Below are 23,984 nucleotides of genomic sequence, written 5' to 3'. Positions count from 1 at the left end.
TATATAAATATATTTATTTATAAATATTTAAATATATTTATTTATAAATATTTAAATGTATTTATTTATAAATATTTATAAATGTATTATAAATGCATAAATATATATTGTTATAAAAATATAAAAATTATAAATTATAAAAATACTTGAAAATATGTTTTAAAAATACATCTAAAAATAATCCATAAAACATCTACAGTAAAAGTTTTTCATATAGTTTTTGAAAAACAACCCCAAAAATAACTAATCCAAACGGACTTGTATTTGAAAAACGAAATGCTACAGTACTGTTTTTGAAAAACAACCCCAAAAACAGCTAATCCAAACGGACCCACTGATGATACAAAATCAAGAGGAAGGAACGGTGGGCGAGCAGAGAGCTGCAATGTGTCTTTGTGCAGTACTGACAAGTGTTGGCTTGTCGCGTGCGCGTGCGCGTGCGTGTGACTGTGCCACTTCCACAGGCGCAGCCGCAGGTGATGGATGTTCTCTGCTACCTGAGGAGCGTACCATCAATAGTGCCTGCGCGGCTTTTGTTGGTGGGTACTTTTTCTTCCGTACTACAAGTACAACTGTACAAGAAGCACTTGCAGAATTAAAAGAGCGAACTGACTCAAAGAATCAGAGAAATTGTTCTACCTTCTACAATCCTACTCTCTACTGCTACCAGGTATCCCTCAAATTTCACCTCAAATTGTCTTGTTGGTCTGCACATATGATAACTCATAACAACACACACACACACACATAACACACACCGCCATACACCTCTCTGTTTCTCCGCCTCGTTGATCCATCTTATTTCACACCAATTGATAATTCCGGTTTCTTTCTCTTTTGCATGGGTTTCTATTCTCCTGTCTTTATTCAATCTATCTCAATATCTGAAGCACTGTGTATACCTTTCTTCTCTTTATCGTACTAATTTCCGAGTACATTCGATTCGACGGTATGCCTCTCCTGTCTTTTGTATGATCTACGCCTGTGTCTGTGTGCGTGGTGCTTATTATTTATTCTTGCCCATTCATCATTCAATTTCATCTCTACGGTTTCAAGATTCATCGTGCACTGCATGACTGCCATGCCAACCCACTCTCCCAATCTCAATTTCTTCTTTACTACTCTGATTATCAATATCAACCATATGGCAGGGCAGCCTTAATTACTTAACAGCAGAAAAAAAAAAAAAAAAAACTTCTTCCATTTTTTCATTGGTTTAGCCCTGTCCTTGTATAAACCATGCTCGTATGCTTTGTGGACTGGATGGTGGATGCAATACGATATCCATGTTCTTTATTGCATCAAGATCAAGCTTGGTCGGGCCAATTTATCATCTGTTCAACTCCTCTACGCGACATGACCTTCATACTTTTACGTATAGCTTCTCTTCTCCTCTCCCTAGGATGTTACTTGCTAATTCGGTGATTAACCGGAGCCAGGTTGATGGTTTCGGAACATGTCCATATATGATATATCACTCAGCTTCACAATCTTTCATCTTCCAAACAGGGAGCATTTTCTCGATTTGACAACTTTTGGTTATATTTACCAGTTATAAAAGCAGCCAGCCAGATGGGGCTTTTGGATCTTTTCAGCGCTGCATCCATTCCAGTCCTCAAAGTCCTTTTGGTGACCGCACTTGGTTCGTATCTTGCACTGGATCGAGTCAACATATTAGGGGAGGACGCAAGGAAGCACTTGAATAGTGTAAGCCGCCTACATTCCCCCACATACATCACGCTCCTTTACCTTGGTTGCTGCAAGAATCGTGTCTCCTCTCCACTCATTCTGATCATGCTCTAACTCAGGTCCTTTACTGCTACTTATTATGTGAAGCCAGAAGACAAACATTGTTATTGTTTGTTTTGACTCTCTTTATATGCTATCCCTGAGCGTTAAACATTGCTTCGGTTAACAGTTGGCTTTTCATGCTGCGAGATGTCAAACGCATCAACACCCTTACCGTATATTTCGTCGATTTTCTCTCACTCACATGCGTGCACATGGACATGTATGCTAAGGTTGGTGATGGACGTTATTTAAGATACATCCTTTTGAGCTGTATAACTGGTGAAATTGTTGGACACCTACTGGTAAGCTCTTGTTGGATTCTGATGTTCCAACATCGATTCAATGGAAAGTTTACTGTTATTTAGTTCCCTTAGCTGCTAGTATCCTGAGCATGCAAGATAGTGGTGTTGTATAACTGAGAGTTAATTAAAGGGTCAAGCAGGGAAGGAATTTGGTGTCACATTGCTTTTGCAGGCTTTGGAGTACACTCAGGCTTCGTATTTTCTTTTTTTTTTTCCCCCCATATCAAAGAATTGATTGAACTGCATTTTTGCGTACAATTATGCTCGTTGTTTTTTATTCAGTTATAAGAAAGATGTAAATTCTTAACTTGACAAGACCCCGCACTTAGAAAAAAGTAGTCACTGACACTATTCCTTAAGGAGATTGATAGTTTGTGTTTCTACCACACCGCCACAGCCAAACTTAATACAAGTACAGATCCGATATACAAAAACCATAAGAAGAGAACTATCAAAAATATACCAAGAACAACTTCAAAGTATTCTGTTCCTTGTTTTGGAGTCCTTTCTTTTGAATAATGATAATTTATACGCACACATACATATATCCTTTCTTGTATCAGTAATAATAATAATTATTATTATGATGAATTATATTTTTTTGGTCTCCAAATTCCTAGATGTGTAGTCTCCTGTACATGTGAACAAGTCCCGATTTTCTGGACTTGGAACTTTGCTCCATGTCTAGTCTTAGAGCCTCCTATAAGGTATAACATTTCATTTTTCCGTTGTTTGCAGCTTCTTTGGTTTGGTGACGATTGTACAGAGTTGAAATCAGTTTACATTTGAAGGTTTTGTTTTGAGGGCGTAAATTATGTGACACCAAATTTACTGGGTTGCTATTCTCTTTGTGCAGATTGTATTTTATGTCTTCAATCCAGCGATCGTGTCAAGCAACTTAGCAAAGACAATAACATATGATAGCATGGTTAAGTTGTGAGTTCTTACCATGGTGCTGACTTCATTCAACATCATGTTTTTTCCCTGTAAAGTTCTTTTTCTTCTCTTCATTTATTCAGAGTTTTAAGTGTGACCCCAGTTAAATGTGCAGGTGGTTCATGCCTTTCAATATCCTTATTACATTCCTTGTTGGTTCAGTTCTTGGGTGGCTGGTCATTCAAATGACAAGAGCTCCTCGACATCTTCATGGGCTTGTTATTGGATGCTGTGCTGCAGGTAAATTTTGCTGTACATGTATTTTCTTGTTCTGTAGAAATGGGTGTCTTGGAAAAATTTGTATGGCTAAAATTTTTCCATAATATATGAGGAAAGAGTACATTCAAGTCCTGCATCATTTTTCTGATCCCTTCATTTGCTGGGGAAAACGTTTCTGTTATTGCTTATTAAGTTTTTCCCTCCTCATTTCATGGCTAATATTGCCGTGAGAATGTTTTCCTTTCTCATGTGTGTGAACAGGAAATTTAGGAAACATGCTTCTCATTATAATTCCAGCAGTTTGTAAAGAGAAAGGAAGCCCTTTTGGAGCTCCTGATGTTTGTCATTCATATGGAATGGCATATGCTTCTCTTTCAATGGTGGTATGTCTCTATCAGTTGTTCCAGTTTAAGGGAAGCAGATGGGAACATGACTGGTAGCCATTATCATAGCATATTGTGACCTATTAAAGGAGCGAATATGATAAAGTGGTGTGGTCAGTCTACATCATTCCTAGTAGGGTTGTCTAAAAACAAGAATGTGTTTTGCAAACCAAACAATATGCCTTAGAGCTAATTTCAGTTGGAAAACTAACTGGTAAAAAATATTGTATTGACTACATTTGAACCTTTCTAAGAGTATATGGGATTTAAAATTAAATTGTCAAGCATAGATTCATATACTTAAGAGGGATATTATTGCATAAGTTGACTGCTTTTATTACACCTGAATAATGTCTCATGGTGAAAGGATTTCTTTGAACTGACGACGAAGTAACCAGAAAGGGTGGAGGATCTGAATTGCTGAAAAAGTGCTCAAGTTGTACATTGCGCCTTCTTTTTTTTCCTGCTTTAGGGAAGTCTGGTGAATGTATCCATTGATTTGTTATCATGATTCAGATAGGAGCCATCTTCCTGTGGTCTTACGTCTATAATACCATGCGCATATCCTCGAGCAAGAGCTCAAAGGAAGTAGAAATAAGTGACTCCTCTGTCATTAAGTCACCAAGGGAAAGCTACGTATCACCTCCTGGGAGTTGCACAGACCCGTTGCTTCATTCTGACAAATTAGAAGGATTTGAGGACTATCCAGATCAGCTTGCTTTACCTTCCTTTAGACTTGAGGACATAGCTCAGGTTAATTTTGCACTTTATGCTTTTTCTGCTGAGTGTTTAACCTGCAAGAAGAAGAAAAAAATTAACTTATCAAACATCTCCCCTGACTCCCCGCCGCGAAACACAATGAAATTCAAAGGAAGGATATCCTTTAAGAAAGGCTTTAGATGGATCAAGAAGATACTCGTGTACAAAAACAAGTGCCTTAACCACGCAGATTATATGCATTGAGCTGTGTGTCAAAATCTTTCTGCCCCAGAAGATTAAACCAATCTCAATAGTTTCTTTGGGATTTGATGTCTTCTTCATTAATAAAATTAAAATCTTTTATCACAGATTCCACTTTCTGCTCTCAGCATCTTTTATCACAGATGTCAGAGGCATAAAACTGTGGACTTTTTCTCATGTTTAATGTAATTTGTGGTACTAGGAAGTTTGGAGTAAATGAATCAAGAATGGATACTTTGATGAATGAGTTCTTGACAGGAATGATGAAAGGCACATCCACAAATTGAGGCATCCTACCATAAGTTTTCTAAGAGACCCTCAATTGATTGCATTGTGAGACATGACATTAGTTTTCACGTACTCCTCTTGTGATGCTTCACCTTGATACACCAAATTGATTGTTCTTTGGGTGATGCTTCATCTTGATACACCAAATAAATTGTTCTACAAACCTGCCTGTGGTATCTTTAGCCAGGCCTTGGTAGGGTAAATGTATAAATGGGCCGCCTTAGCTTCTCCAAAAGCAAGAAAGTGCATCATTACCTTTATATATTGATTACTCAGATAAAACTCTGACAGCTGATATTTTCTGCAGGAATCACTTTGGGATAAGATCAAGCAACATGTGGAAATGGTTGTAAGAAAGGTCAACCTCAAGAGGTTATTTGCACCTTCAACTACTGGAGCAGTATGACTCACTCGTCCTTTTAAAATCGTTTCCTTTTCTTTAGGGAATAGGGTGGGGGTTGGCTTTGGAATGTTCAGTTGAATACATGCACAAGCATGATTCTTTTCATTTAGGATTGAAGTCTTTATAAGTTAGATAAAGTATACAAATAATCTGGTTGAAAATGTGTAAAAGATCTTCCTGACCTAGGGGTAATACCTAACTGATAGCGTTGCATCAGTTATCAATATACCCAAGAGGGTGGAAAAACATGCTGTCTCATAATCTTTAGTCAATATGCAATGGTACGGAGCATTGTCTTTATAAAGGGTATTTTAGCGTTCAAAGATCATATGGTGCATTGTCTTTGTAATGGATATTTTGTCTTTTGAGGGAACATTCACGTAGCAAGTCCTTGCACACCTCTGCTCAAGTATTGAGCTGCAATTTTGTGGAATGGACCCTATACCACTCTCTCTAATTAGATGAAGCCATGTGGGCAAAAGTCATATATGTTTGTTGCATGACAAACATAAAATCTTAGAAAATGAATCACTCGCCAATTGTATGCCTGTAAATACTAAGAGAACAGGTAACACCAGGCTAGTGAATCATGTAAGCCTACTTGTCATTTTTCACACAAATCAAGCTATGATCAGTTAATGAATCCCGAGGCACACAATTCAATACTGACTAAACTTTCAGATTGTTGGTTTTGTAGTTGGACTTGTACCTCAGTTTCGAAGGTTTATTATAGGTGATGCAGCGCCTCTTCGTGCGATCCATGACACTGCACTTTTGCTGGGGTACATTGCCTATCTCCTCAGATGGTTCTTGATTGTTTTTTTTTTCAGTCACCATTTAATTATTCACAGTTTTTCCCCACCAATTAATAAGCATCTACATTACCTCATCAAAATCAAGCATCATATGAGAACTTATTTGTGCTATCATTGAAGTTAATTAAAGAAAATTTTCTGATAGACCACTGAAGCAACTGTCTTTCGTACTAATAAAGGGATTTCAGTGTGAGTCTGATATTTTCTAAGGTTTTTAATAAACTGGCTTTAGGATTCCATTCATATAATGTCCCACACGATTATTCTCCCAATAAGAAGTCAGAGAAGTGATGATTCAGACAGATGCACTTCTCGGCCTCAAGAACAAGAATGTCAACGCTATCTGCATATTTACAACAAGAGACACAAAAATTCATTTGGCTTGAGAACAAGAATGTCAACAAAGCAGGAAAACTCTTGACCATGTTTTCGGAATTTTGAGTTAAGAGAACAATTTTTGTGTTTGGATAGCAAATTATTTACACTAATTTATCTACTCGCATCACAAACACATTTTTCAATCACTTTTTTATCTCACATACATCATATCAAAAAAGTGCATCAGTATTTTTTTCAAAAAATTATCCCAAATAATCCCCTTCCCAAACACATATAGGCAAACTTTTGACCATGTCTTCGGAGTTCTGAGTTTGGAAAACTTCAATTGCAAAAATTTTGTCTTTCTGATTTATCAGCTTGCTTTTTATTCAAACTTCTTCTTCCCTCCTCTAAGTTGTTTGAGGGAAATTTAGGCACGGTTTCAATTGTTCAAGTCCATTTTTGTTCCATATAGCTGTCATTTTAAACTTCCTCCCTTTCCTTCTAAAACTACGTGTTCCTCATAAACCTGTTATGACTGCAGGGATGGAGCCATCCCAGCTCTTACATTAATTATGGGAGGGAACCTCTTAAAAGGCACAAGTGTTTTGGACTAGACTCCTACTTCGGCTTCTGATTGATTCAGCTCTTTTTCACATTTCCTCGCAACTATTACTAAAATTTCTGAGTGCATGTTGTTTTTCTTGCTCAGGTTTACAAGTTGCAGGAGTTCCCAAGTCTCTTGTTGCTGGAATTCTAATTGCACGATACATTGTCTTGCCTATGATAGGCGTTGCTGCTGTGAAAGTTGCACTTCAATTTGGATTGGTGCACAATAATCCACTGTATCAGTTTGTTCTTTTGCTTCAGTATGCGGTTCCTCCTGCAATGAACATTGGTATGTTATCCTGAATTCTCACTCTAATCGTAATCTTAACTGGTTCCTGTCGGTTTTGGCCAAAGAACCGTGGTGAATGTAGCATGGTAGTAGAGAATTATTCCATACTATGTTTTCTTTCGCTCGTCTTACAGTATCAGCTGCATGGTATCGCCAGTCCTTGCAAAAAAAATAAATTAGGAGATCAAAGAAGTTCAAATATGACCTTAAATATCCAAGAAAGAAATCGAATGTAGCAAAGACACCAAATTTAAGTTTTACGTTTTGGGCGTGTAAGTTGTAGACTGCGAATAGGATACATAACGAAACTTGAGGGCGTTCTTGAGAGCTGCCGGATGCTTTCAAGTGGCACCATTGATCAATGTATTAACAGGATTTTCTTTGGCAGGTACAATAACTCAGCTGTTTGGTGCTGGTGAAAGTGAATGCTCTGTTATTATGCTATGGACTTATGCTTTGGCTTCAGTAGCGCTTACGTTCTGGTCAACTTTCTTCTTGTGGCTGGTGACTTGATTTCATGTGACTTCTCTTGTGTCTTCGCCGAGGAAGGGAGGAGGATGTTTCAGGCTATTTAGTGACTGCCAAGTTCGATGGAATGACATCTGAATCACGTACCGCACTGCCTAGCATGCATAGACACACACTCGATTGATCTTTCAAGGACCAAAAAACCATTTCGTTTCATTTGGCCTCGATTCCTGCTACAAAATGAGGCTCAGGAAAAGAGTTGGAGGGGCGTAGTTTCGGCAAGAGCTCCCCTGCTGCTTCAAGAATTGTAGTGTAGCATTTGGGATGAGAACAGCGAAAAAGGTTTTTTTTTTTTTTTTTCCATGTATCCTTCCTGTTTCTTAGAGTAAGAGTTTCTATGGTCCTGACGCTCGTGAATAAGCAAAAAAATAAGTAATCATACTTGGGATGCTTGTAATTTGTTAATTGCGTTAAATTATGTAAATCTATGACTTATCATAGACTACTAGCATTCAAATCTTTAGCAATGACCAAGCATATTCCATACAAAATCTTACATCCGTGAAAAGAAAATACCCAGCGGTTGCATGATAGCTATGGTGAAGATAAGATAAAAGCAGAAACTTTTGTTTCATGGACCAAAATAAAACAGGAATACTTCACCCAATACTTATAAGACTGATAAAAATGCGAAGGGAATATACAAAATCTGCAGTAGAATTCATAGGAGAAGTCTCTGGACTGAGAAATGAGCTGAAACTGCAGCAACAGCCATCACGTTTGCATTTTGGGCTCTCAGATTTAGTCAGTCACCTACTGCGGTGGATGAATCCAGTAACTTCAACTCATTGCAACAAATATATTGCCCTAAAGAGAGGAAACGGGAAGAGCAAAAGGGCCCGTCCCAGCCCCGGTTTTGCAAATCTTTCCAAATCACCACGCAAGCCCACGGCATAACGTTCTAACTTCTAACTTCACCACCTCGCCTTTCGCACTTCACCAGCAATTTCCGCTTTTGCTCCTCCAGATCTGTCAATAATGCGATCTGTCAATAACCTCAAAACTTAAATTGTACTTCAAACAACTCCCGTGATGTTTTACCATCATTCATCTCGCTTTTGTTTCTCATCTCCTTTTTTTTTTTAAATTTTTTGACGTATTCAAGATGGGGAAAGAAACAACAAACTCAGGGTGCATTTGATTCTACAGAATTGGAATTCTTTTGTTTGGAAAATGCATAGAATTGATACAGAATTCATTTGGAATTCCAAATTCTTTGTTTTGGATGAGAGAGGAATTGTTTCCATCTAACATTTGCTTACATAAAAGGGGAAACAAGGACACTGGTTGCATTGCTCCATTCCTCTCGTTACCAATTCCCCCGCCACATATGCAGTTAACCACATACTCGAAAGCAGCCAATTTAACTAGTCATTGATCTCTTCCAATTCATCCTATAATAAGTGCCATCATGTAAAACAGGCAGCCGTCATTAAAAAAAAAAAAAAAAAAAAAAATCTTCATTATTGCAGAAACCAAGTCTCGTTTCGCCACATGTTCAGCCAACCACATACTCCAGTCAACTACAGTGTGTTATTCTGTTCCTCAGAGTTGCAAGAATGAAAACCGCAACAAGAAAAAACCAAAACCATCATATTTATCTTCATAATTCCGTTTTCCAGCACCTAATTAAACTATTGACCTCATGCATAAAGTCCAAAAAAAAAAAAAAAAAAAAGAAACATCAGGAATCCTGCATTTGTAGTTCATCAATGGTTGCACCACAAAATTTCCATTCATCAACAGCATGTTAACGTTCAAAAGGGCATGTTTCCACTGTTTGACGGTGTTGACATCACGGATAGAATGTCCGTCACAGAAGACATGGCACTCAGAGCAGCTTTCAGAACATCTTGTGAGCACCCAGGTTTCACAATAGTGCGCACCTGGAAAAGGAATGACAAGGAGAATAAGATGTGCGGGGAACTAGAGGAATTATAAAATGTAAAAAATCCAGCAAAGGATCAAATGCCGTGAACTATCAAATTTGGATGAAGAGGAAAGTGAACCACCTTTTCAAGATATTCTTGCAACCGTTTGATGCGGCCCATATAGTCCTGGTCTTCAACACATAAGGTTACAGACTTTGCATCTGCACCAGGACCATCAAATTGAAGGGGTCCTGGATTTCTGTAGACATCATCCATCAAAAACTTTGTCGCATTTTGTCTCAACAACCTGCACCAAAAGATATGGGTTGATTACTCAGTAAACAAGTCCTCAATTCCACTCCCAACTCCCCCCCCCCCCCCCAAAAAAAAACGTACTCGTATGCTTTGCCTTTCAGATCAACAGTAGCAGGATGCAGAGCAGGTTTTCCAAGGGACTGTGTTCCAGGACCACGACCATAGCGCTTAACGGTCATCATAGCCTGGATTCACCAAAAGGAATTTGACAATTCAAAACTTGAAGGACAGTAGAAAAACAGGAACAAACAACAAAAATTACAGATACACCATATCCACAGTGGACATTCTTGACTTTTGGATGAATACAAAGATTTAATGCTACCAGAAACTCACAGTAATTGGAGCGGCGCCACATTTCCACTTGTTTACAGGATTTTTAAGATTAGTTACAGTTGCCATGTAACCATTCAACCCAGCAGCCAGAATATGGTAGCAGATGTGACCAAGAACCTGCAAAAGGGTAACGATTTTTTAACACAATACCTTTTTTTTCACCAAGGGCAAGACTCAAATACTGAACTTTTTCTTTTTCTCAAGCGGACAGTAAAAAGATGGGGTTTATGAGGATTAAACACTTGTCCAAGACAAGGACCCATAACCCCAAGCTACACCCAACGCTTAAGGACTAAAACTTACATAGGCATAATCGCAATCAAACTTTGATGGCAGTGACCCTCGAGCTTGATAACCAAAGAAGTGGCAAATGGCATTAAATTTTTTTCCTTTATAAGTTCCATCTTTCTGCAAAGATCATGAAATAAGTTAGTGGCCTGGGTTTACTTACTAAAAACCAGAAAGTTCACAAGCAAACAAACATTTGTTTATTTCAGAAGCATATGCAATTCTAACTACGGTCCTGCAACATGTTAATGCATGTTAGTGTGCTTTCTCCTAAAGCTTTATTAATATTTATTCAACTACCACTCGAACATTATGTGCATAACTTTAAACAAGTAATAGCCTTAAATACAAAAATTTAAAAAAATAAAAAAAGAACAGATAATTCTGAGACAAAAAGAAAAAGAAAATTACACTATCTGACATGTAGTACTGCAAACCTAAATAATATGTGGCATCTGTCTTAAGCTGCTTTTTACAAGTTTCTAGTCATTTAAGTACTTTTACATAACTTTTTCTTCTTACCACTTAAATAACCATGAACTCGGAAGCAGTGACCAAAACAAGTCAACTGTATAAGACAAACTAATTCCAAAACAGAATATGGTTTCTAAAGAAACTGTTTCTAAAAGAGAAAGTACAACTACTATATCCAGAGATTACTATCACCAGATTTTGAATATTCAAAAAGTGTCTTGAACTGAAAAAAGAAAAGAGGAGAAAGGTTAATGGTTGTCTTTCTCAAGATTAAAGTTTACCAATCGCCTATTGATTTCAGCTTCCACGAGATGCGCAAGAAGTTTCTCTGTCTCAATCTGCAAGTGAAAGAGAATGCAAACAATCATTACCAAAAAATAAAAAAAGTACATATACATCAAGCAGTACCATTAATTGGCAGATTCAATTACCTGGGATAGCTGTGCGGAATCATCAGATTCTGGAAAGAGTAGGAGCTGCAGGATCATAATTTTAAGGCACTGAGCACCATTATGCAAGAAATTTAAAATAGTAAATTATATTAGAGAGATAGGGCAAAAAGGATACCTGTTTCCTTATGAAAGGTGGTAAGAACTCAAATAATGCAGATGCCCAGGGGGTCAGTTGAGAGGAAATGCTATCAGCAGAAACACCTTGTCTAAGCAACCCATGGATTTCCTAGGAGATAAAAGATAATTGTACAGAAGCATTTAGTCAACAGATGAATTATAGCTACAAGACAATCACAAGCATCCAAATAAATCTTCTTGACCACTTTGCTTTTGACAGGGATAAAGAGTGATATATTCCATATTAATGGGGAGAAGGTTACGTAGGATGAAATTTTAGACCAAGAGCCTGAATCTATACCTGTAATAAAGCATACACTTCAGGAATACTTTCTATAAGCCCCTCTGGCAGCAGAATGACACCATGATATTTATCTGAAACAAAAACACATTATTTGACAATGTCAAGACATCAGCAGTAATGCTGATTAGTGCAAACCAAGATTCCAAACCTTGTTCAGCCCTAGCTTGAACAGCGTCACAAATTTGTTTTGTGATGTCAAAAAGTGTAAGTTTCGATGCAGCCACTTCCTCACCGAGAATCACCTATTAAGAGCAATCTAAGGCTACTGATCACAAAGCAAATAATTGTATTGAAAAAACAGCGTTCAACATTTAATACAAGTAGAGTAATAGAACATGGTGCATAAAAACTAACCATATTTGGGTGTGACTGAAGAGTGCATTCCAAAGCAACTTGTGATGCCTTTCGGCCCATAAGTCGGATGAAATAATAATACTGTAAAAAAATGCAGAAGGAAAATGTTAAAGTCCTTTATTCACAAATGCATGCTTCCAAAATAAAAACAAAAAGGTTTGCGATGCTGGAGTGGACTCCCGATAAATAAGAGAATTTTTTGACAATGCAAAAATTTATCGTACTGAATTCAAAGTGCCATGCTATTATTACTTAATATTCATATTTGATAGGACAAAGGCATAGTCTTATTTATTTCTCTCCAATAAAAACCTCATTGGCGCCAAGCCTGAGGGAATGGCAACAAATATAGAAGCTTTTTATTTAAAAAATATGAACAGCTGACACTCTAATATGTGCACCAAAATTCTGAAGAGCGCTAAAAGTATAGTCATTACTAAAAGCCTGTTTGGGGTTGTGGTGCTTTTGCTAAAAACATGTTTGGTGAGTATCATCCATTGAATTTAGGAGTACAGCTTTTGGCCAATAAAGCGATTTTGGCATAGGATCAAAGTTGATGATTTTAGAGCAACTTTTGTTTTCCAAAATAAATAAATAACTTTAACAATTTTATTATAAATTTGAACAAAATGAAGAGATAAATGTCTTAGAAATTTAAAAATGCACATAATCAAATAGAAAACGTAATCATGCAAATATACACCCAAACGGTATGATTAAGCACTTAATAAGTACTTTGATCAAAAGCTCTACTAATTAAGTGCTTTTTAACAAGCCACCGCAACATCAAACAGGCCCTAAAACAGTTAATCCAACTGCTCAAGGTGAAACCAGAATGAATGCCCAAAAAAGGAGGACAGAGATAATTACCTTCTCAGCAGAGAGTGCATCAGTACAAACATTGCTAATAAGCTGGGAATTAACCTGAAAGGAGCCCCATAAATATGTAGTCAGTTTCTGGCCCATTATTGCCACAAATGTATCTTCACAACTTCTGTACTTAATGCTCTCTTCATCTCTAATAAAAGAATGATAAATGACCAGACTTCAGAATGAGTTCAGAAAAAACACATGAACCAAAGATGTATCTTCAACTGAATCAACTACAAGTGTACAGTGATTATTAACACTCTCAATTGCGCAAATACCTGTTTTCAATCCAAAGCCCCAACGTCCTCTACTATCTTACAAAATAAGTTATACAAACAAAATATCTATTTTTTTTTTCCAACGATCTTATTTTGTATCTACCATTCAAGATTATAAAAATTAAGCAGCTTTTATACCCCAAAACAATTCTATATCCAGACGATCTTTGACATTAACAATCATCAATTTTCGATTCATGTGGTCTTAAGTAAATGACACCTAGTGTAGTACAATTTATGCCAGGTGATAATCCATGATTGAAATCTTGTTCTGGGAAATATAATGATCCACATTCTAGGGAACAAAGTTACAAACATCAACAAAATTTCTTGCAAGACGAGATAGACCAGGAGAAAAAATATTATACCATAAGCTCATCTACAATGTCGCACTTCCTGAACTCAAAACCAATTTCACAGAAGATTGGGAGGGAAGATGGGGGATTGGGTACCACAAACAATAAGAGCTGTCAATAAATTCTGAGAGCATCTAACTTCATCCTTCTAAAGAGTACACATACCTTGCATATAGTGTCAAAACCAACATTAGTTTCTACAAATTGGTTCTTGAGATCTCCATTTAGCGTGACTGGGACACCCACAACCTGCAGAAATTTCAGGACAATATATATTATCTAATTATGTTCAGAAAAAACGCCTGCCAGAAGCAATATACATTAAGTTCAGCATTCTGAAGCGATCATTTTACACCCATAACGATCAGAAAATGGTATCAACAATAGGTTAGCTCTGCCAATCACAAATGAATTGGTAATCCAGAAGAAATATTTAGAAAAGGAAGTGCTGCTAGGGCACTACACCTTTGTTTGGCATTTTGCTTCTGCAAAAGTTTCTGCAAGCTGAGCAGCATCTGTGTTTGAAGTTACCCCTTGAAGAAACAGAAAATATATACCAGTTAGAGGATTTCAACATAATACCCTGGGCTTGTAAGCCTTTATTGAGAGAAAACCAAATACCTCCAATAACAACAAGGCCGTCCAACTTTAAAGCTTTGCATGCAGCCATTGCTGCATTCACCTGCTCAGTAGTCCTTATTTGATCTTTTGTCCGTCCAAGTAGATCATAACCACCTTGAGAGAGTAGCATTCAATAAATGTCCAAAGATCTCAATCCAAGCAAATATAAGGTCGAGATAAAGTTTGAGTCTATGCATCACATCGAAGCCTGATGCTCTAATTTTTACCTTGATTTTTATATGTAGCAAGGATGTCATCGGTAATTTCAAGAGTCTTCTGTGCAAATAGACCTTCAGAACCACCTGGTAATGAAATATGACAGCAGTAACACTTGCTGCTTAATGAGAGAAAAAAATATGCATTCGATCTTTAAAAACCTGACTAATGCAAAAGCAGAAACTGTTTGAACCATCATATCATGTGAAGTTATCACAATAGAGAAGACAGTAAATGAATAATCTGTGAAAACTAAAATAAAAGGGCAAGAACGCTCTTATCGTGTAGCCAAAAATATAAGGAAGATTCCATTAGGCAATCCATTCGAATCATAGCAACTTGAGCATGAAAAAATTGGTGAAACCCAATAATCACTTACCCAAAAATCCAAGCAAAGTGCTGTTAGCATTATGAACTTTGAGAGCATCGTGAAGTCCCCAAACGACATTATGTCCACCAGGAGACTGTCTACCGCAGAAAACTAATCCCACCCTGAGGAGTAAAACATCGAACCAGAAAGTGCATAAAAACTGACCATCCAGATTCAAATTAACATAAAAAGCCTGCATAAACATATAACATCAACATGCACTCATCCATGCTTCTCCCATAAACGCATTACAGATCAAGACAGAAAATTTGCTAAATTTTGTATGAATGTCTGAATGTGCATAGATGCAAGCACAGGAGGGGGGTGAGTGGATGTAGTGCAGCTGAAGCTACTTCATCTGATTAATTCAATTCATATTCAATCATATCCTCCCATCTAATAGCGAGTGAAAGCTGTAAATGAGGGGAGACAGAATGAAGGCATGAGCAGCGCACCACCATCTTCTTCTTCCACTTTGAACATAAAGCTCATGAACGCATCATACAGTGATAACTTTTGAGTGAAAACAGTAAGTTGTGCAGAGAAGCTGAAAGAGGCGAGGCAATGGTGAATGATAAGAAATGCCTGTTACCGAATAGGCGGGTGGTCAGTGATGATCTGAGCATCAGGGACCTTGGCAGTAGCCCTGAGAAAGTGAGCCAGAGGCTGACCATAGCTGTGAGGAAAGGAGCGACTGATAGTGTGAGCCCCGTGCGGGTCAGCAGCAGTAGTGCCATCGCCAAACTCCACTCGAACAGTAGTTCCCTGTAGAGAGCAGAAGAGAGTGGAGGAGTCCCCCTCCTAATAAGCGAGCACGTCCTCCTCCTTTTGATACGACCAAATAAATAAATAAATAAAAATCTCCCAACTCCGGGGAAAGAGACAGGTAAAAGACGGAGTGGGTATGTAATAGCAACAACATAATGTACTATTCGTGAGTAAAGTTGAGCATTCATTTCTGGAGCCTACAGTTGTTGGTAAATACAGCGATAAACGACAAGAAACGGGAAAATTTTCTAGAAAGTCTTCTGAAGAGAAATATTCACCAACGAAGAAGAAATGTAAAAAAAAAAAATGCAAAAAAAAAAAAAAGGTTCTAACCAGAAATAGGGGTAACAATTATACTGAGTTACAACATACAGAGAATGAAGCAGCGGCGGTGATAGCGAAGTAATGAGAGTCAGATCCGATTTTCCGGAGAAGAGAGCAGAAAAAGCATATAGGGAAGCCCAAACAACCAGGAATGTACTAATTCACAGACAGATATGATAGATATATTAACCCAAAAATAAAAAAACAAGCGCTGAGACTCAAAAATTCAACCAAAACGAAGAAGAGAAAGAAAAGAAGTGGGACGGGAGGCATTATCAGTAGTAACATTATTACTGTTCGGTGCAAGGAACCGAACCGATCCAATGATAGAATTGTCATAATGGTTTCGGAAACAAGGCAGGATGATTAAGATGCGTAGAGTAGAAAGGAAGAGAAAAATGAAGAAAGAAATGGAAAGAGGGGACGACCTCAAGGCAGGGAGGGAGCTGTGGCTGATACTGAGCGCGAAGCTTTTGCAGATCAGAAAGTTCTCTTGCTATTCCGAAGTCCGAATCCATTTTCTTTCGATTCGATCTTCTTTTCTTTTCTTTTCTTTTTTTTTTTGTTTTGGCTTGTTAAATTGTTGGATTTGGACGCCCACCTCCTCCTCTACTCTCTTTCTTAAACTCTCACACGACACAGACTCCAAATTCTCCCTCTCTCTCTCTCTCTGTAAAACAGGAGGACGCTGCAGCTGCTTTACTCCGCCGCACCCCAAAAGTCCTTCCCCTTTCCCTTTCCCTCTCTCTCGCTAACCTTGTGCTTGCTGTGGTTTTACGCCGCTGATTTGTAGTACCACTACTCTATTTTGCGTTTTAGCTCTGCAATTAATTTACCATATAAACACTCCATTTTGGTTTTATAACTCTACCATTTTACATATATTAGTATATATATATATATATATATCTCTCTAACTTTTTTAAAATTTTTCTTTTTCAAGTACATACATTACTAGTGCTTATTAAAAAGCTCTCTAAATTTTCTAAATAAACTTATTTTCAAAAATAAGAAATAAATTATTTATTTATTATTTAATATAATATACATTTAAATATATTAAATTTAATACTTAATAATTCAATCAATTTGTAGATTCAGTTTCAAATTTTATTTTTTAAATTTTAATTTTATCAAATGCACCGTTCGTTCGTTCGTTCGTGACGCCAAGATTATTATTAGTTAGAATGTTCTAATCCAACCTCCTCTGCTTAAACAAACCATAACGGTACTGCAAACCCCCAAAGTGGAAGGTTGGGCTCGGGGGTTGTTGGTTTCCTTGCTCGTAAAATACAAACAGGCCACTACAATACTATAAGTTTGTTTGGATTGTAAGTTATTTGGGATTATTTGGAATATTTTTAATGTAGCACTTTTTGTGATGTGATGTATGTGAGATAAAAAGGTAATTGGGAAGGTAAAAAGGTGTATTGAAAATTGTAATGATGATGTAAGCAAATAAAACTGGGTAAATAATGCTCAATCCAAACAAACCATAGCCATTACAAAAGAAAGCAGAAGCCGTTGCTACGGCTTCGAGCGTAAATGGTTGGATGCTACTTCTAACTATTATTCCTTATTTCACTAATATCACCTCATTTTTTCTAATTTATTTTTGACTTTTATTAGCTTCCATTATTTCACTAATATAACTTGTACACCTACAAAAGGGGCATTTATGAGATTAAAAACACCTTTTTATGTTCACTTTTCCTGACATGGACTGATTTTGTTATCAAATCCTAAACTCCAAGGGAAGCTAGTGTAATTCTGAAAACCTTATGAGGTCAATGAAATTGTAGAGACATTAGGTGGGTGAGGTTTCTAAAATTAGGGATAATTTCAGAAACCTCCCCTGAGGTTTCTGACACTTTCACTGACATCCCCTGAGGTTCTCAAAATTTCACTTACCTCCCTTGCTTTTGATTTTGTGGTAACAATCCAGTCCAAATCAGATTAAAATATTATTTTCATGTGTGAGAAGGTATTTTTATTCCATAGCTACCCTTTGCAGAAGTTGTATTAGTAGAAGATTCAAAGAAGAATAAATGATTTGGACTAATTAGTAAAGTTGAGGGGGGTAAGTGCAATACAAAAAATTGCATGCACCAGATGTGCCATGCAACAGTTATTTGGCAGATTTTGCAACGGCTAGCTGCAAATTGCAACGGCCAGAAGGTTTGCTGTTTCAGTAGCAATAGCATATAAAGCAAAGCAACTTAACTACCTCTGAGGTTTCAAGCTATTAACATTCTTTGCTACTAATTTGGAGTGATAACAAGTGCATTTGCTGTGCTACAATTAGAGCTCTGAGTAAAAAGTTTTAGCTGCAACCATGGCCTCTTCAAGCCATAGGGGAGAATCATGGAATTCACCTACATCTTTCTCCATTAAAAACAGGTTTTGCCGCTGTAATCGCAAAGCAACCGTAATGATATCAGAGAGTGAAAGGAATCCAGACAAGTTGTATTTCTATTGAGAAATTTCCAACTTTGTGATGAATTTTAAAAAAATTCTACAAAAGGGGTGATTTTGGGTTTAATTTCCGTCAGGGGGTCTTCGCATTTGTGAATTTCACAAATGCGAGCTTACAAGAGCTCGCATTCCACGAATGCGAGCTCTTCTCAATTTTTTTTTTTCCTTTTTTAAGAGCTAGGGAATTATTTCTAGAAAGCAAATGCGAGCTCTTATCTTTTTTATTTTGGTATTTTTTGAGAGGTAGGGAATTATTTGCAGAAAGCTTCTAATTTTTGTTTTAAAAAATGTTGCAAATATTTAAAATTTTGCAAATAGCTCGCATTTGTTAAATTTGACCTGCAAAAATTGTATTTAACTTTTTTGTTAGATTTCGCATTTATAAGTATGACTTGTAGAAAATTAGATTCAAATTTAGATGTATTAGGGTTTTAAAAATATTATATAAGTGATAAAAATTTTATAAATTGTAAAAATAAAATCAAACTGCTTGGATAATTAAATGTTATATTTGCATAAGAAATAATACAATAATCATAATAATGATAATACAATAATATTGGTGTAATAAAACTGCCATTAATTTAAATATTTACTTATAATGCCCAAAGAGCCTAATTACCAATTTTTTCTTCTCGCGCTCAAATATAACATTAACCCGCATGCGAGCTAACCTTGAAATAGAAAAAACACAGAATCCCGCTTGCGGGTTTCAACGTTATTCTGCGCTTCGTGTGTTTGCTTTTGTTTTGCTTTTGTCTTTTTTTTTCGAAATGGAGGGTTGGCGGTGGAGCTTAGTACAAGCTCGCATCCTGAGAACCAGGAAAGGAAAGTTAAAGGAACAAATAAATTTGTACCTTTCCTGTTGTGTTTGCAACTATTTCAAAATAACAATTAATTCTTCACTTTGTTGCCGCTACTCCAGTGCATATTAGGACCACTGGTTTGATCACAATTTCCTTTCCATTTTTGTTCTTGTTATTTTCTCTGTTTCTTTTCCTATATCCAGAATGTCGTATAAGACCACATATAAGTGATCTTATATGTGATCTTGTTATTCCTCTTGTCAAATCACACCAGGCACAAAAAATGGCGCCAATATTGCAGCTCAATTGGCGCCTTACTCCCAAAATGACTGGATTAATTCATGTATCAGGAATCAAGTTTCTATTATTGTTGTTAAGTTTAATTAATCATATCAGATGCCATTATGTAACTAAACGGTAGTAATTAACCCCAACTACTTGGGATATATCTGTAATTTTGGCCCTGATGACGTCAGAAAAGGGGCCCAATTTTTTATCAAGGGAGGTAAGTGAAATTTTGAGAACCTCAGGGGATGTCAGTGAAATGAAAGTGTCAGAAACCTCCCCCTGAGGTTTCTGAAATTATCCCCTAAAATTATCCCTAAATTCAATGGAGCCCACAGCCTCACAAACATCTCACCCTCCAAAAGTCCAAACAACCAACCACTCCACTATTTTTCCCTTTACACCCCCCCCCCCCCGGCCCAACGAAATATAAAAATCTCTACCTGCTTTCCATCTTACCAGTGGGTTGTTTGGCCACCTCCGTCAGCCAGCCCGAGGAGCCCGCCATACCTCCCACCAATTTCTTTCTATCGTTTCCCCTTGCGCTCGTTGAAAACCAAGGGCTTAATCAGATTTACCGCACTTCAAGGTTCGTCCAAAGTTGCGGGGGTCCACATTCACATCCAAAACACAATCAACAAAATTACCGAGTGCTTCCAACCAATCCATCCCCAATTGAACCAAACTTCCCAGTTTCCAGTTTTACCTGCATGCATCCCTACTATTATCAAAAACCACACCTGCCGTCTCATCACTACTATTATCAAAAGAGGGCATGAAACCAACCCCACATTCAACATCAAGTCCAGGGCTGCAACTCTCTTATCTAAAGAGCACATCCCAAGTCCCTGCAAAGTGTAATCTATTAGTCCCCTGCTCATAAAAGCCCCGCCCATTAAGCATGAAGAAAACGTTAATATAACAATAGATACTGAAACGGAATTTGTAATTCAATTCTAACATCAAGAAAACCACCCAAAAAAATGGGGGGAAAAAAAACAAAAAAGAATCCCCTACTGGAACCTCTTCACAGACACTGAAAATTACAACCACTTCTACTACATTATGTCCCATAAATAGCGGGCTAAATCTTAGCGAAAACAGCTCGTCTTCCCAATCATGCAACTACTCAACGGAGAACTTAACAGAAGGCCAGGAACTGGCAGGGTGTCACGGACAAAATGCCGCGAAAAGAAGCTGCCGACCCCAATTTGAAAGAGCACCTCATCTTTCTTCTTGAACCTCGGCATCTCTTGCTCATCATAAAAGATTGGAACCCTAGCGTTCCATGTACTTTAGTTCCTGCCTCTCTTGGAGCCAGGCTTCGCGGAGTTTTGCAGCCCACCTTTTTTGCTCCTGCTGCTCCTAGATTTGGCAACTGTCTGGGCAGAGTGAGGAGTGCCACGATGCCCAGGAACCAAAGCAGGGAACCCAACAGCAGGGATTCTGCAAAATTAACACATTCTGTCAATTCATTTTATGCATAAATTCTAATTTTCTATTTCGCTTCGGCTTAAAAAAAAAAAAAAAAAACCATCCATGATGTATCAAGGACAACAAAACTGTCACACGTGGATTTGGAGTTGAGAGCTACAGCAAATATTCCAAAGCAACCATGAGAATAGATCACCCCAACACCAACAAATCTCAATCTATTACAGTGCCTAAAGCTAAGCATTTTTAAGAAGTCTTGCTTTCAAACCACATTATAAATTATCAGTAGGTCTCCACGAGAACTAAAAGAACGTGATAATTGAGGCTGCGCATACATCAATGAAAGGTGCAATTGAATTCAAAGAACTAAAACCGAGTGAATGGCAGGTGATACGAAATGCAGTATCAGAAACCCGGAATACATAAGTTACATATGTAATAAAAAGACTAAATAAGCGAGCTGTTTCAGTGTGGTCGCATTTCTGCTCTCAACTCAACAAAGTCTGGCAGATCACGGGAATTGTTGTTCCTTTTGGACTTTGAAAATTTAAAAACGTAGCAATACAACTATTATTATAACGAAGAAGGGTCTTTTTTTTTGGCTTTTTTTGGAAAAAGGGGGGGGGGGTGTGTTGTTAAGAGAGGGACTGAAAAAGATGGTGTACTCACCCAAGATGAGCACAGCAGACTCCTGCTTGGTTGTGGAAGCATCAAAGGCCTGGGTGGTAGTGGTGGTGTTCAAGGAAAGGCGTAGAGCATGATTCTCAGCAAGATAGCACTGAAGCAACATCCCGAGCCTCCTGCACTCTGCTTCATAGTACCTGCTCTTGATCTCGAGATCCTTTATATACATCTTCTTCCTTTCTCGAGAACGGACAGCTGCATCCCTGTTACTCAATTGCCTGCAAAAGAAAGAACCAGATTCAGTAAAACACAAATACTACAACCGTAATGGTACAAGATAGACAGTTCAAAGGTTCAACTAAAAGCACCATAAACCAGGGGTGTCTGCAAAGATGAGATTTAGGGCCATCACCTTCAACAGAGCAAACTGTACTCCAACTAACCCAAACAAATTCAAATATTTAACAAAATTCGAAGCCTGCTTAATTGTTGGGAGCAAAAACCACAATCCAAATTGCAATCAAGGTAGATTTAATCATGTGAACGGCGGTGGGTGCAGGGGACCCCGCCGGGCGGGGGGGTGTTCTGTTAAATTGGTCGGGTATAATTCCAAGGATGTAGGCAGCAGAGAGGGAAGAATGAGGGTACCTTTTGCGTTTCTTGGAAATAGGATCGACATCGTCACCATTGTTATTAAGCTGGCCCGCCTCGCTCCGTCCCTTCTCCTCTTGGTGGGGGTGGGGAATAGCAGCAGGGGTGAGGAGCTCCTGATGACCTATGAGATTGGGGGGTTGTTGGACATCCTTGGCGTCGGAGTCGGAGTTGGAGTTGTGGTTAGAATAGGGGAAGTCGCTTTCGGGAGATGGATTATCGGGGGAGGAGGGATCGGATGGAAGCGGCGAATCGAGGATTATGTCGGACAAAAAACCCAGGGAGGCGGTAAGGCGGTCCTCCTCCCCCTCCTCCTCGGGATACATGTCTATGATGTCGTCTTCATTCAAGAGAAACTGCTCGATCTGGCGGATGTTCGAAAAATCATGATCGTACTGGGCGGCGGCGGCGGGGGACGAAGGGTTTGGATGATGATGAGGAGGAGGAGTAGCATCCAGCATGGTGTTGCTGTGATCCAAATCATCATCACCGACTAGCACTAGTATATCATCCTCCCCGCCACCACCGAAATCACTCATCATCTCTCAAAAATGATTCAATCATTAACTGATTACGAACAAATAAACAGAGACAATAATAAAACTAATCACCGCTACTCCCCTGCAAAACAGAATCAAAATCAAAATAAAAAGGGGCCACTTCCTGGGTCAGTTTTGTGCTAGTTGCGGAGGAAAGAGGAAGATAAGCATTCACCTCTCCCCAGAAGATGAAGAAGCATCGCGTCCGTTTCGTCCAAATTTTATTTAACACAGAAGAGTAGTAGCGTATTGGTGGTCTAAAACCAGCTGGACTCGGCTATCTGTTCGTTCCTTCGTGCTTAAGTAGTAGTAGTTGAGTATGTTTCAAACCATCGGGTCTGTTTGGATTGTAAGTTATTTGGGATTATTTGAGATATTTTTACTGTAGCACTTTTTATAATGTGATGTATGTGAGATAAAAAGATATTGGGAAGATAAAAAGGTGTATTGAAAATTGTAAAGATGATGTAAACAAATAAAATTGAGAAAATATGAAGCAATCCAAACAAATCGTTCTTTTATGTAGTTTTGCTTAATAAAAATTAAAAAAAGGAAAAAAATCAAACGAAACCTATATATTTTGAATTACGCGTATAAAATATATATGTAATATATATAATTATGCATATTCTAAATTTAAAAAGTTTATAGTTTATAGATTATCGTATAATAATATACAAATATTAAACATATGCATTAAATTATGAACTTAGGCCTAACCCAATAATCTCCGAGTCTCTAATAAATTTGTAAGCTGAATGTAAGCCTTATAATAGCGAACCCAAGCTTGAAGCACGAAACCCTATTTCTTTTTGTGGACCGAGTTTGGATTTGACAATAACTGACTCACTAGGCGTGATTTGCCACCCTACTCATAAAGTAAAAAGAAAAAAAAAAAAAACTACTCAATGATGTAACTTGGACAGTGTATTATTTAAAATGGGGTTAATTATACTTTGCCCCCCTAAATTTGGCCCTTATTGATATTTTATCCTCTAAACTTCAAATATGTATA

General features: G+C 37.8%; 3 protein-coding genes across 3 annotated transcripts; 1 reads left to right on the top strand and 2 right to left on the bottom strand.

The window, feature by feature from the left end:
* Positions 1-676: 676 nt before the first annotated feature.
* Positions 677-8,810, top strand: LOC140015430 (protein PIN-LIKES 3-like). The gene is made up of 12 exons (XM_072068005.1): positions 677-1,375; positions 1,553-1,707; positions 2,950-3,029; positions 3,145-3,269; positions 3,510-3,687; positions 3,738-3,744; positions 4,148-4,384; positions 5,187-5,279; positions 5,964-6,064; positions 6,960-7,012; positions 7,128-7,313; positions 7,702-8,810. The coding sequence occupies exons 1-12, from the start codon at positions 1,240-1,242 to the stop codon at positions 7,824-7,826; spliced, it is 1,476 nt and encodes a 491-aa protein (XP_071924106.1). The 5' UTR covers positions 677-1,239; the 3' UTR covers positions 7,827-8,810.
* Positions 8,811-9,279: 469 nt separating this feature from the next.
* On the bottom strand, positions 9,280-16,956 carry LOC140015391 (pyrophosphate--fructose 6-phosphate 1-phosphotransferase subunit alpha-like). The gene is made up of 19 exons (XM_072067907.1): positions 16,584-16,956; positions 15,656-15,828; positions 15,073-15,185; positions 14,705-14,779; positions 14,478-14,591; positions 14,322-14,389; positions 14,022-14,105; positions 13,223-13,276; positions 12,353-12,433; positions 12,147-12,240; positions 11,996-12,069; positions 11,693-11,803; positions 11,557-11,601; positions 11,407-11,463; positions 10,667-10,771; positions 10,364-10,480; positions 10,109-10,212; positions 9,854-10,019; positions 9,280-9,727 (listed from the first exon to the last, which is right to left on the bottom strand). Exons 1-19 carry the CDS (start codon positions 16,671-16,673, stop codon positions 9,599-9,601), a joined length of 1,854 nt encoding a protein of 617 aa, XP_071924008.1. The 5' UTR covers positions 16,674-16,956; the 3' UTR covers positions 9,280-9,598.
* Positions 16,957-20,616: 3,660 nt separating this feature from the next.
* Positions 20,617-23,283, bottom strand: LOC140015309 (uncharacterized). The gene is made up of 4 exons (XM_072067441.1): positions 23,145-23,283; positions 22,428-23,051; positions 21,825-22,057; positions 20,617-21,167 (listed from the first exon to the last, which is right to left on the bottom strand). Exons 2-4 carry the CDS (start codon positions 22,970-22,972, stop codon positions 20,863-20,865), a joined length of 1,083 nt encoding a protein of 360 aa, XP_071923542.1. The 5' UTR covers positions 22,973-23,051; positions 23,145-23,283; the 3' UTR covers positions 20,617-20,862.
* Positions 23,284-23,984: the final 701 nt, after the last annotated feature.

This window comes from Coffea arabica, chromosome 10e, assembly GCF_036785885.1.
Source record: "Coffea arabica cultivar ET-39 chromosome 10e, Coffea Arabica ET-39 HiFi, whole genome shotgun sequence".
Classification (NCBI taxonomy): Eukaryota; Viridiplantae; Streptophyta; class Magnoliopsida; order Gentianales; family Rubiaceae; genus Coffea; species Coffea arabica.
This window is presented reverse-complemented; position numbering and strand designations above follow the sequence as displayed.